A 14,783-nucleotide genomic window follows, 5' to 3' on the forward strand; every position below is an offset into this window, starting at 1 on the left:
ACAACACCAGGTTAAAGTCCAACATGTTTGTTTCAAACACTAGCTTTCGGAGCACTACTCCTTCCTCAGGCGAATGAAGAGGTTCATCAAACCTGCGGAAGGAGACCCTCCAGGGACTGTGGTTTTGACTCTAACCAGTAATAAACCTCTTTGTGCTTTTCTAAACTACTGTTTATGCATAGCTGCTTACCTTTGATCTAACAGTGACTGTTTAATATGCCTGCCATTTCCTTATTTTCATTGGAAATATTACCATTACCTGTTTATAATGGGCTCAAAATGCTCCTCATCAGGCTGTTCTTCCTTAATAAAACATTTTGTAGTGTGATAACCTTTCTTGTTCTTTGTATCTCTCCCATTTGCCAGGATTTGTGCTTTATTGCAATTTTAAATTATTTTTCTTTTAATTTTATGTTGGCTCTTAACTCTTAATTCATCCATGACTTTTTGTTTTGGCAAGTTGACACTTTAAGGTATAAACGGGTTACCTATTACACTTTCTTTTTTGAATAACTATTTTGTTGTTTTACTCATAAACAGATTTGCCCATGAATAGATTCACTATGGATTGTCTCCGTCTCATTGCATTGAAGTTGGCGAACATGACCTGAGGAAGGAGCAGTGCTCCGAAAGCTCATGTTTGAAACAAACCTGTTGGACTTTAACCTGGTGTTGTAAGACTTCCTCCTATAAATCTAGGGAATATCATCAGGAATCCTGGAATCGGGTCCCGCTCGTCATTTCTAAAGAGGTCCAGAATCATCCTGACCTATTGAAATTCCAGGTCCATGTCTCAGTAGTTAAATTTGCACCTGAAATTCACTCAATTTACTCCCTATACTCCATGGGCGCGATTCTCCGCTGCCCACGACGGGTCGGAGAATAGCGGGAGGGCCTTCCCGCCAATTTTCACGGCCTCCCGCTATTCTCCTCCCCCCCCCTCCTCCGGCCGCCCCCGACACGGATCGCTGCTCGCCGTTTTTTACGGCGAACAGCTATTCTCCGATGGGCCGAATACCACGGAGTTTTCACGGCCGCGATCACACCTGCTTTCAGCGTTCGTGAAAACGGCCGCAAAGTGCCCGTCCCGGACAACCATGGCACCGATTGGCACAGCCGCACCACGGCCATGCCAAGGGTGGCATGGGCCTGCGATCGGTGGGCACCGATCGCGGGCAGCGGGTCCGATACCCGCGCACTATTTGTTCTTCCGCCGCCCCGCAGGATCAGTCCGCGGGGCGGCTGAGGGGCATGACGGCCCGCGCATGCGCGGGTTTGACGCGTCTGCGTGATGATGTCATCCGTGCATGCGCGGGTTGGAGCCGTGACTTGGGCGGAGTTAGCGCCGTTCGCTAACTCCGCGTCGCCGTGATTCCCCCGGCCCCGATACTAGCCCCGCCCGGGGGGGGAGAATCGGGTCCCGGGAAGGAGCTCCGAGGCTGGCGTGAAACACGGCCAGTTTCACGCCAGCCTTCACGGCACGCCGGATTTGCGGAGAATCGCGCCCCATGAATTTGTGTCAAGAGCATTTATTTGGGGCATTCACACTGACCTGTCCTGCTCTAGGACGGCACGGTAACACAGCTGCAAGGTCCCAAGTTATTTTCCCAGCTTGGGTCACTGTGTGGAGTCTGCATGTTCTCCCTGTGTCTGCGTGGGTTTCCTCCAGGTGCTCCGGTTTTCCTCCCACAAGTCCCGAAAGACGTGCTGTTAGGTAATTTGGACATTCTGAATTCTTTCTCTGTGTACTCGAACAGGCGCTGGAATGTGGCGAATACGGGCTTTTCACAGTAAATTGATTGCAGCGTTAATGTAAGCCTACTTGTGACAATAAAGATTATTATTAATGTTTTACTGAGGATTGTGAAAAGAGAGAGTGGGAGAGGAGAGGGAGTATGATGAAGGAGAGAGAAAGGAAGGAAGCTGGTGGTGAGGTGGATTGGGAGTGGGAGAATGATTGGAGAGGAGGCAAGAAAGAGAAGTGAGAGACAGGAGAAAGTGAGAGAAGAGAGTGTGAAGTCAGAGAGGGAGGAAGGTGCTGCAGAAGTTTAGTCATTGAATGTATTCAGGCGAGAGATTGAAGGTTAGTGTAGAAAGGTGAAATTGAGGTAGAAGATCAGTTGTGCTAATAATGAAAGATTGAGCAGACTCAAAGGATCGGAAGGCCTACTTTTGCTACTGTTTGTTATGTTTTTATGAGATAATAGAGTCAAAGAAGGAGGAAGATAAAGAGTGGAGCGTTATTGCCGAACTGAAGGTGATGAGTGGTTTTGTTACATAATTACTTATTGCTGTGGGCATGTTACGTGGCCTCCCATTCACAAGTGGGTACATTATGTGATTTTCTATTTGTCATGTGGATACATTGTGATTAGCCACACGTGGTTGGATATGTTATGTGAGTGTCCATACTCAGGTGCAGATGTTATATGGTTGCTCATTTTCAAGATGGATACAATATGCGCCTGTCCATATTCTGGATTGGTATGTAATGTGGAGTTTTGTCAGAATGAATATCGGATGGAAGCCAGGGTCACTGAATCCTGCCCCAAGTTCTATGTTGACCTGTCTAGATTAGTGAATTTACAATCATTATGGAGTGTAAATTCAAGGTTATTTTTTTTTCTCCTCTGCCCACACCCTGAAATGCTCTGCTTTATTTTTAATGTAACAAAATATTTTGATTAAATTCATGAGAGATTCAATGTTTTTTGCAGTTCATTTACAGCCTTCAACATCAACTCTTGAACCATACTATCATCTTACTACCAGATATTCTTCTGTTTTATTAAGTGGAGACAAAAATGTATCACTTTCAGATCAAAACCGTGTTATTTGGTTCACGTTCACCCGTAGCAAAAACATTACAATTCTGACACATGATCTTAACTCAGGGAAGATAGAACGGAATCCATTTTATGGATGCCGAATGAACTACAATCAATTTAATGCATCTCTTGAGATCTTCAATTTGCGTGTAGCTGACAGTGGACTTTATGCGATACACATTATACCTCAAAAACAAGGACAGCCACACCATTTCCAAAGTCATATCCTGGAAGTTCAAGGTAAGGACAACTGATTTTTATTCATATGTAGGAAATAGTTTCCTGTTCCCCCATGCTTGACTTTTTATAAACTCATTGTCACTTTCTTTAGAACAAAGAAAAGTACAGCACAGGAACAGGCCCTTCGGCCTTCCAAGCCCATGCTGTCCATGCTGCCCAACTAAACTATAATCTTCTACACTTCCTAGGTCCATATCCCTCTATTCCCATCCTATTCATGTATTTGTCATGATGCCCCTTAAATGTCACTATCGTCCCTGCTTCCACCACCTCCTCCGGCAGCGAGTTCCAGGCACCAACTACCCTCTGTGTAAAAAAACGTGCCTCGTACATCTACTCTAATTCTTGCCCCTCGCACCTTAAACCTATGCCCCCTAGTAATTGACCCCTCTACCCTGGGAAAAGCCTCTGACGATCCATTCTGTCTATGCCCCTCATAATTTTGTAGACCTCTATCAGGTCGCCCCTCAACCTCCGTCTTTCCAGTGAGAACAAACCGAGTTTATTCAACCGCTCCTCATCGCTAATGCCCTCCATACCAGGCAACATCCTGGTAAATCTCTTCTGCACCCTCTCTGAAACCTCCACATCCTTCTGGTAGTGTGGCGACCAGAATTGAACACAACTCCGTGGCCCAACTAAGGTTCTATACAGCTGCAACATGACTTGCTAATTCTTACACTCAATGCCCCAGCCAATGAAGGCAAGCATGCCATATGCCTTCTTTACTACCTTCTCCACCTGTGTTGCCCCTTTCAGTGACCTGTGGACCTGTACACATAGATCTCTCTGACTGTCAATACTCTTGAGGGTTCTACCATTCACTGTATATTCCCTACCTGCATTAGACCTTCCAAAATGCATTACCTCACATTTGTCCGGATTATACTCCATCTGCCATCTCGCCGCCCAAGTCTCCAAACGATCTAAATCCTGCTGTATCCTCTGACAGTCCTCATCGCTATCCGCAATTCCACCAACCTTTGTGTCGTCTGCAAACTTACTAATCAGAGCAGTTACATTTTCCTCTAAATCATTTATATACTACGAACAGCAAAGGTCCCAGCACTGATCCCTGGGAACCACACTCATCACAGCCCTCCAATCAGAAAAGCATCCTTCCATTGCTACTCTCTGCCTTCTATGACCTAGCCAGTTCTGTATCCACCTTGCCAGCTCATACCTGATCCTGTGTGACTTCACCTTTTGTACCAGTCTACCATGAGAAACCTTGTCAAAGACCTTACTGAAGTCCATATAGACAACATCCACTGCCCTACCTGCATCAATCATCTTTGACCTCTTCGAAAAACTCTTGTCAAGTTAGTGAGACATGACCTCCCCTTCACGAAACCATGCTGCCTCTCACTGATACATCCATTTGCTTCCAAATGGGAGTAGATCCTGTCTCGAAGAATTCTCTCCAGTAATTTCCCTACCACTGATGTAAGGTTTAGCGGCCTGTAGTTCCCTGGATTATCCTTGCTACTCTTCTTAAACAAAGGAACAACATTGGCTATTCTCCAGTCCTCCGGGACATCACCTGAAGACAGTGAGGATCCAAAGATTTTTGTCAAGGCCTCAGCAATTTCCTCTCTCGCCTCTTTCAGTATTCTGGGGTAGATCCCATCAGGCCCTGGGGACATATCCACCGTAATATTTTTCAAAACACCCAACACCTCGTCTTTTTGGATCTCAATGTGACCCAGGCTATCTACACACCCTTCTCTAGACTCAACATCCACCAATTCCTTCTCTTTGGTGAATACTGGTGCAAAGTATTCATTTAGTACCTCGCCCATTTCCTCTGGCTCCACGCATAGATTCCTTTGCCTTTCCTTCAGTGGGCCAACCCTTTCCCTGGATACCCTCTTGCTTTTTATGTATGTATAAAAAGTCGTGGGATTTTCCTTGACCCTATTTGCCAATGGCTTTTCGTGACCCCTTCTAGCCCTCCTGACTCCTTGCTTAAGTTCCTTCCTACTATCCTTAAATTGCACACAGGCGTCGTCTGTTCCTAGCCTTCTAGCCCTGACAAATGCCTCCTTTTTCTTTTTGACGAGGCGTACAATATCTCTCATTTCCCAAGGTTCCCGAAATTTGCCGTATTTATCCTTCTTCTTCACAGGAACATGCGGTTCTGAATTCCTTTCAACTGACACTTGAAAGCCTCCCACATGTCAGATGTTGATTTGCCCTCAAACATCCACTACCAATCTAGGTTCTTCAGTTCCTGCCTAATATTGTCATAATTAGTCTTCCCCCAATTTAGCACATTCACCCTAGGACCACTCTTATCCTTGTCCACCAGCACTTTAAAACTTACTGAATTGTGGTCACTGTTCCCGAAATGCTCCCCTACTGAAAAATCTACCACCTGGCCGGGCTCATTCCCCAATACCAGGTCCAGTACAGCCCCTTCCCTAGTTGGACTGTCTGCATATTGTTTTAAGAAGCCCTCCTGAATGCTCCATATAAACTCTGCCCCGTCTAAGCCTCGAGCAAGTCCCAGTCAATATTGGGGAAGTTGAAGTCTCCCATCACAACAACCCTGTTGTTTTTACACTTTTCCAAAATCTGTCTACCTATCTGCTCCTCTATCTCCCGCTGGCTGTTGGGAGGCCTGTAGTAAACCCCCAACATTTTGACTCACCCTTCGTATTCCTGATCTCTACCCATATAGCCTCACTGCCCTCTGAGGTGTCCTCCCGTAGTACAGCTGTGATATTCTCCCTAACCAGTAGCTCAACTCCGCCACCCTTTTTACATCCGCCTCTGTCCCGTATGAAACATCTAAATCCTGGAACGTTTAGCTGCCAATCCTGTCCTTCCCTCAACCAGGTCTCTGTAATGGCAACAACATCATAGTTCCAAGTATTAATCCAAGCTCTAAATTCATCTGCTTTACCTGTAATACTTCTTGCATTAAAACATATGCACTTCAGGCCACCAGACCCGCTGTGTTCAGCGACATCTCCCTGTCTGCTCTGCCTCAGAGCCATACTGGCCCTATTCCCTAGTTCTCCCTCAATGCTTTCACCTTCTGACCTATTGCTCCGGTGCCCACCCCCTGCCATACTAGTTTAAACCCTCCCGTGTGAGACTACCAAACTTCGTGGCGAGGATATTTATGCCTCTCCAGTTTAGATGCAACCCGTCCTTGTTATACAGGTCCCACCTGCCCCGGAAGAGCTCCCAGTGGTCCAGATAACGGAAATCCTCCTTCCTACACCAGCTGTTTAGCCACATGTTTAGCTGCTCTTATCTTCCTATTTCTAGCCTCACTGGCACGTGGCACAGGGAGTAATCCCGAGATTACAACCCTACATTACAACTTTCTGCCTAGCTCCCTGAACTCCTGCTGCAGGTCCTCATGCCCCTTCCTGCCTATGTCGTTAGTACCAATATGTACAATGACCTCTGCCTGTTTGCCCTCCCCCTTAAGCATGCCCACTACCCGTTCAGAGACATCCTGGACCCTGGCACCAGGGAGGCAAAATACCATCCTGGAGTCTCTTTCACGTCCACAGAAGCGCCTATCTGTGCCCCTGACTATAGAGTCCCCTATGACTATTGCTCTTCTGCGCTTTGACCCTCCCTTCTGAACATCAGAGCCAGCCGTGGTGCCACTGCTCTGGCTGCTGCTGTTTTCCCCTGATAGGCTAATCCCCCCCGACAATATCCAAAGGGGTATACCTGTTCGAGAGGGGGACAACCACAAGGGATTCCTGCACTGACTGCCTGCCCTTTCTGGCGGTCACCCATTTTTCTGCCTGCACCTTGGGTGTGACCACATTTATATAACTGCTTTCTATGAAGCTTTCCGCCACCTGCATGCTCCTAAGTGTATCCAACTGCTGCTCCAACTGAACCATGCGGTCTGTGAGGAGCTCCAGTTGGGTGCACTTTCTGCAGATTAAGCCATCCGGGACGCTGGAAGCCTCCCGGACCTGCCACATCTCAGTCAGAGCACTGCATCCCTCTAATTGACATTGCGTCAGTTAATTAGTAAATTAAATTAAAAAGTAAAAAAAAAGTTAACTATTTAACTTTTAAAGTTCTGTTAACTATATATTTCCTAGCACTAGATTTCTACTATAAATGTGAAAGCTAAATACAGTACTCTCCGATCTCTGGCTTAGCTACCGCTCTAAATTCTAATTAAGTAATAAGTAATTATATTTAATTAGTTTAACAATGCTTATTTTTTAAATTTAGTGTAACTTCCCAACCAGCCAATCAGGTCACAGCTTTACTGTGATGTCACTTCAGTCCCCCCCCCCACACACAATTTGAAAAGGTAATAAAATAAAAATCACTTACCTTCCCAGGATCTCAGATGCTCTCTGGTTCTCTCCGTGCAGATTAAAAGTTACAGGTCAGAAGAAAGAGAGAACAAAACAGTAGGGAAAAAGCACCTTCTCCCACTCTGCACCGAATTACCTCACTGCACCAAATTCGCACTCTGGCTGTGTCTCACTCCAGCTGTGTGGCTGTGTCTCATTCCGGCTGTGTCTCACTCCGGCTGTGTGGCTGTGTCTCCTCGACTTGCGCAAAGCTTACTGAGTGCGCTTTCTGTCTGTCTTTTATACAGACCTCAGATAACCAGGGTGACTCACCCTACTTAAGCTTCAAAGAGAAGAATACAATGTGCACCTTTGTGCCCCTAAACAGGCCTCAGGTGACTGACAGATAACTGCCTCTCAGCAATTAGGGTAGGGGCAGCTTCAGCCAATCAGACACTAATCTACACACTGCACTTTTAACTGAAAAACAGCAGAATTAGACTTACCACTTACCTTTCCTGATTCCCTCACTGCACCAAATTACCAAGTTCCAAATTCCCACTCTGGATGTGTCTCACTCCGGCTGTGTCTCCTCGACTGCGCAAAGTTTATTTGCATGTCACCCCCTACTGACCTGTTTAGTCATAGGTAACCATCTGCCTTTTTCTGATCTTTCTATAAATTTGCACTTGAATAACAATTAACTTTGAAAGACTGCAAACACGGTCTTGCTAACGTCCAACAGGTTTGTTTCAATGTGTTGGATTTTAACTTTGTGTTGTAGGACCTCTTACTGTGCCCACCCCAGTCCAACGCCGACGTCACCACATCATGTCTTGCTAACAAGTGATTTTACCCTGTAGGAGTCGCAATTCCTTGACTGTGTTTGGCAATAAGTATGCAGATGCTTTTCAACGTGTTTCTTACGATTTTGGTGACCATCTGAGTATTTTTTTATAATTTAAATTACTCGCTGAGCAATTTCCAGATGAACAGGAATCCTCTGAGATGTGGGTGAGCAGTCAGGAATGCAGCATTTCTTATTTTTAAATAAACAATTTTATTGAGGTAGTTTATTGGCTTTGTAAACAGTTACTGACATCAAAGAAACAGCAAAAAAGGCAAAAATGTGCAAACATTCACGTACATTCAATACTTCAATCGTAACATACTGCACAAGCCCGCTCCTCTCCCACCGGTATTACCCGCCATTTTATCCCTCCTACTCTACCCCCCACCCTGTTGACGCTCACTCTCCCGCAAAGAAGTCAATAAATGGTTGCCACCTCCGGGCAAACCCCTGTACAGATCCCCTCAAGGCAAACTTAGTTTTTTCCATACCCAGGAAACTCGACATGTCCGCAAGCCACAACTCAGTCTTAGGGGGCTTTGAGTCCCTCCACGCCAATAATATTCGTCGCTGGGCTATCAGGAAAGCAAAGGCCAAAACATCAGCCTCTTTCTCCCCCTGGACTCCCGGGTCTTCCAAAACGCCAAAAATTGCCACCCCTGGACCCTTTGCCACCCTTGTTTTTAGCACCCGGGACATGACGCCCGCAAATCCCTCCCAGTACCCCCTAAGCTTAGGGCATGCCCAAAACATGTGAACGTGGTTCGCTGGTCCTCCCGCGCACCTAGTGCATTTGTCCTCTATCCCAAAGAATTTGCTCATCCGAGCCACCGTCATGTGGGCCCAGTGAACGACCTTAAATTGAATCAGCCCGAGCCTGGCACATGTCGCGGTCGAATTTACCCTACTCAGGGCCTCTGCCCACAGCCCGTCCTCCATTTCCCCGCCTAGCTCCTCCTCCCATTTAAGTTTCAGTTCCTCTGTCTACTCCCTCATGAGCACCTTATAAATACTGAGACTCTACCCTCCCCTTCTTCCCCCCTAGAGACTATTCTGTCTAGGATCCCCATTGGCGGGAGGCGTGGGAAAGATGGGACCTGTCTGCGAACAAAGTCCCGCAACTGAAGGTACCTAAAATAATTTCCACTTACCAACCCAAATTTCTCCTCCAAGCTCCTCAAACTCGCAAAGCTCCCTTCCAGGAACATATCGCCCACCCCCGTCTGCCGCCATGCTCGAAACCCGCCATCCATACTCCCGGGGGCAAACCGATGGTTGTCGCAGATTGGCGCCCAAACCGACGCCCCATCTCCCCTACATGACTCCTCCACTGGCCCCATATCCGCAGGGGTCTAGGACAACGCATCGCCGCCGACTCATCGCCAGCCCAACTCATCGCCAGCCAACTCATCGCCAGCCCAATAAAAACAGTACAGTCAACAGACTTCTTAACAGCGCTCTGGAGTGAATGGAATCTATTTAAACCAACAGACCTCTTAACAGCGCTCTGGAGTGAATGGAATCTATTTAAACCTATAGAAAACAAAGGACATTTTAACATATTTTTCAGTAAATTGACTCTATTTAAAAAGTGCCCAATATAAAAATGATTGTATTTAACCAGAGACGGACGGAAAAATGCATCTAAACTGCATTTTACCACTGGTCGGCTGAGACAGACACTCCAATACAAATCAGATACAATGAGAAATTTCTGGTTTGAGAGGTAGAATTTAATAAAGATTTCTGTCACACTGCAAGGTTTGGCGAAATACTCACGGTGCTTTGTAGAAAAAAGCTTGTCCTTACTTATGTCCATTACACAACATAATTGTTTGTATATTCGCACCTGCCACATATAATTTTGTGCTTTTCGTCTGAATAGCTGAAATTGACAAACACCAGGGTTATGGAACATGTGAGCGACAAATGTGAAATTGATTAGGTTCAGATTTGGTCAGTTGACTGTTTACTGTAGGGCTCTATTGAAATAGACGCTGTTAATTGTAAGTTACTGTTTTTTGTATTGTGTTTTCCGTCCGTCTCTGGTTAAATACAATCGTTTTTATATTGGGCACTTTTTAAATAGAGTCAATTTACTGAAAAATATACAGTAAACAGTCAACTGACCAAATCTGAACCTAATCAATTTCACATTTGTTGCTCGCATGTTCCATAACCCTGGTGTTTGTCAATTTCAGCTATTCAGACGAAAAGCACAAAATTATATGTGGCAGATGCGAATATACATTGAGCAACTTTGTGAGTTGCAAAGTGCACTCTGGTACAAGTCAGCTGATATATGCCACTGGTTTCATGCTAATAAGTTTCTTTGAGATGCCACGATTGATAACCCTATGCAGGTGTGTGTGTGTGGATGCGTTTGCGTGGATAGATGTGGGAGGATTATCATGTTAATAAATTGATATGCAATATATATAGAGTCAATTTACTGAAAAATATGTTAAAATGGCCTTTGTTTTCTATAGGTTTAAATTGTTTAAATAGATTCCATTCACTCCAGAGCGCTGTTAAGAAGTCTGTTGGTTTAAATAGATTCCATTCACTCCAGAGCGCTGTTAAGAAGTCTGTTGACTGTACTGTTTTTATTGGGCTGGCGATGAGTTGGGCTGGAGATGAGTTGGGCTGGAGATGAGTTGGCTGGCGATGAGTTGGGCTGGCGATGAGTCGGCGGCGATGAGTCGGCGGCGATGAGTTGTCCCATTCCCATCCGCAGGGTCGCCACGACTACCGGGCAGGTGGAGTACCTGGCCGGCGCCAGCGGTAGAGGAGCCGTGACTATGGCTGCCAAGCTGGAGCCCCTGCACGAAGCAGCCTCCACCCGCTCCCAGATAGACCCTGTACCCACCATCCACTTCCTTATCATAGTGATGTTGGCCGCCCAGCAATAATTAATCAGACTCGGCAAAGCCAGCCCTCCCTCGCTGCGGTTCCTCGCCAACATCGCCTTCTTCACCTGCGGGGATTTTCCCCGCCCAGACAAAGCTCATGATCATCCTGTTAACTCTTTTGAAGAAGGACAGTGGGACAAAGATCGGGAGGCACTAAAAAACAAACAGAAATCTAGGGAGGATTGTCATCTTTACAGTCTGCACCCTCCCTGCCAGTGACAGCGGGAGTGCATCCCATCTCCGAAACTCTCCCTTCATTTACTCCACCACCCTGGCCAAATTTAACTTGTGCAGCCTGCCCCAGTCTCGTGCCACCTAGATTCCCAAATACTGGAAATTTTCCTCAACCAGCCTAAACGGTAGCCCTCTCAATCTGTTCTCCTGGCCCCTTGCCTGTACCACAAACATTTCACTCTTGGCCGTATTTAGTTTGTATCCTGAAAACTGGCCGAACTTCCTCAACATTCCCAGTATACTTCCCATCCTGGCCACTGGGTCCGACACGTACAGGACCAGGACGTCTGCGTAAAGAGAGACCCTATGTTCTACCCCGCCCCTCACTATCCCCTTCCATCCCTCTGCGGCTCTCAGTGCAATCGCCAGCGGCTCTATGGCCAGCGCAAACAGCAGCAGGGAGAGCGGGCAGCCCTGTCTGGTCCCTTGGTACAGCCTAAAGTACTCCGATACTTCTATGTTAGTCCTGACGCTGGCCTTCGGGGCCTGATATAATAATTTGATCCAATTCACCAGTCCCTCCCTGAACCCAAACCGTCCGAGCACCTCCCATAGATAGTCCCACTCCACCCGGTCAAAGGCCTTGGCGTCCATCGCCATCACTACCTCCACCTCCCTGCCCACCGGGGGCATCATTATTACATTAAGTAATCTTCTCAGGTTGGCCGCCAGCTGCCTACCTTTCACGAACCCAGTTTGGTCCTCCCCAATCACCTCCGGTACGCAGTCCTCCATTCTAACCGCCAGTACCTTTGCCAGGAGCTTGGCATCAACATTAATCAGGGAGATTGGCCTGTAGGACCCGCACGGTCCAGGTCTTTACCCCACTTCAATATCAGTGATATAGCGGCTTGCGACATTGTCGGCAGCAGGGTCCATCTGTCCCTTGCCTCATTGAAAACCCTCGCCAAGACCGGGCCCACCAGCTCAGAAAACTTCCTATAGAACTCTACTGGGTATCCATCCGGCCCCGGGGCTTTCCCCGACTGCATGGCCTTTAGGCCCCCCAATACCTCCTCCACTCTAATCGGGGCCCCCAGCTCATCCACTCGCCCCCCACCTACTGTTGGGAATGTTAACCCGTCCAGAAACCTCTTCATCTCCTCCGGTTCTTCCGGCGGCTCCGAATTATACAGCTTGCGATAGAAGTCCCGGAATACCTTATTCAATCCTGCCGGGCCCTCCACTTTGCGCCCCTCCCCATCCATCACTCTACTTATTTCCTGGCCGCCTCCCTCTTCCTGAGTTGCTGCGCTAACAGTCTGCTAGCCTTTTCCCCATGCTCGTACACCACGCCCCTCGCCTTCCTAAGCTGTTCCACGGCCCTACTCGTGGATAGTGCCCCCAGTTCCGCCTATAGTCTCTGCCTCTACCTGAGTAAAACCTCCCCCGGGGACTCCGCGTGCTCTTCATCTATCCGACCCATTTCCCTGACCAATCTATCCATCTCTGCCCTATCTGCCGTGGCTCTGTGGGCCCCAATTGAAATCAGCTCCCCCCGCACTACAGCCTTTAGCGCCTCCCACAGGGTCGCCGCTGAGACCTCCCCCGTGTAATTCACCTGCAAGTTATTTTGCATACATCTCCTCCGACAGCAGTCCCATGTCTAGCCTCCATTGCGGGCGTTGGTAGTTCGCCCCCCCCCCCCCCCCCCCCGATCTGCAGGTCTACCCAGTGCGGGGCATGGTCTGAGATATTAATTGCTGAATATTTTGTGTTCTTTACCTCCCCTATACAATCCCTGCTTAGTACGAAGAAATCTATCCTAGGATATACTTTATGGACGTGCGAGTAAAACGAGTAGCCCCTTCCTGTCGGCTGTCTGGCTCTCCAGGGGTCCACTGCCCCCATTTGCTCCATAAACCCGTTCAGCTCCCTTGCCATTGCTGGGAGTCTACCCGTTCTGGGACACGACCGATCCAAAGCCGGGTCAAGGACCATGTTAAAGTCCCCCCCCCCATTATTAGCCTGCGAGAATCCAGGTCCGGGATCTTCCCCAGCACTCTTTTAATGAAGTCCACGTCATCCCAGTTCGGGGCATATATATTCACCAGCACCACTCTTCTCCCCTCCAGTCTGCCCCGTACCATCTGGTATCTGCCCCCCCTGTCTGCGGCTATGCCCTCCACCTCAAATTGCACCCACTTGTTGATCATGATTGCCACCCCCCCTGGACTTCGAGTCCAAGTCCGAGTGGAAGACCTGGCTAATCCAGCCCTTCCTTAGCCTGGTCTGGTCAGACACTTCCAGATGTGTCTCCTGCAACATAATTACGCCCGCCCGCAAGTGCGCGAACACCAGCGCCGTCTTAACCGGCCCATTCAGTCCCCTGATGTTCCAGGTGATCAGCCTGGTTGGGGGGCACAACCCCCCCACGCCGGTCAGCCATAGCCTTTCTCGGGCTGGCCCCAGGCTTGTGTGTCGCGCCATTCCTGGGCTGCCTCCACCCTCGACCTTCTTTCCAGTGCCTATTTCAAGTCCCTCCCACGTCAGCAGAACAACCCCCCCCCCTAACAACATCCCCCGATACCCTCACCCCTGCCATCCACTGGCTGCGATCCCCCCAACCTGACTTCCTTGACTAGCCAATCTGCTAGCCTGGTGACTCAACACTCCGGCGCCCTCCTGTCTCATTCCCATTGTTCCCCGTCCTCCTCCCCACTCCCCGGCGCCCCATCCCCCACTCCAACCCATTGGAGAAAACTCACTGGCACAGGAATGCATGGACATCAACAAAACAAAAAAAAACTCCTACCCTCGTCCTTGGCCCCCCTTGCTGACCGGCCCCCCTTTGTTACCGTGCCGGCTCCAGTGTCCTCCGCGAGCTGCACAAAAAGTACAAATCCGCCCAAAGAGGAAAAAACAAAAACATAAGAGAAAAAAAAACACAAACCAATGTCCATGAACAAAGGAAAGAGTCCCAAATTTTCCGCTTGGCACCTTTGACCCAGCAAACCGTTGAACAGCAGTCCAGGCCCATTCGGTGTACCTTCCCACGGTAATCCTCGGGCCCTAATTTGCATCCGTGGGGCCTCTTTTCGGGACCAGCCCCTGATCCCTCGCTAAGTCTTCAGGCTCGGAGAAGTAGTGGTGTTGACCCTGGTGCGTGACCCATAAACGAGCCGGGAACAGCAGACCAAACTTCACGTGCTTCTTGAACAGCACCTCCTTGACATTCTTAAAGGCTGCTCGCCGCCGAGCCACCTCCTGGCTTAGGTCCTGATAAATGCGGAGGACACTGTTGTTCCACGCGCTGCTCCTGGCGCTCTTTTCCCACCGCAGAACCCGCTCCTTGTCCACGAACCTGTGGAACCTAATCACCATCGGGCGGGGGGGGGGGGGGGGGGGGGGGGGGTCCACCCGGGGGTCCACCCGGCTGCCCCTGCCTCGCCTGCACTCTGTATGCCCCCTCCAGGTCAGGCGGTTGCAGAAA

At 48.6% G+C, this 14,783-nt stretch overlaps 1 protein-coding gene across 4 annotated transcripts in view; it reads left to right on the forward strand.

The window, feature by feature from the left end:
- The window catches only part of LOC119965605 (hepatocyte cell adhesion molecule-like), a 157,793-nt gene that overhangs the window by 27,564 nt on the left and 115,446 nt on the right, over positions 1-14,783 (forward strand). For 3 of the 4 annotated variants that reach the window (XM_038796390.1, XM_038796391.1, XM_038796392.1), the window contains exon 2: positions 2,718-3,068. In XM_038796390.1, the coding sequence (XP_038652318.1) occupies positions 2,718-3,068 (351 nt within the window). Of the gene's footprint in view, positions 1-2,194; positions 2,258-2,717; positions 3,069-14,783 lie in introns of those variants that run through there. The other variant, XM_038796394.1, reaches the window with a different exon arrangement.

This window comes from Scyliorhinus canicula, chromosome 5 (assembly GCF_902713615.1).
Source record: "Scyliorhinus canicula chromosome 5, sScyCan1.1, whole genome shotgun sequence".
NCBI lineage: Eukaryota > Metazoa > Chordata > Chondrichthyes > Carcharhiniformes > Scyliorhinidae > Scyliorhinus > Scyliorhinus canicula.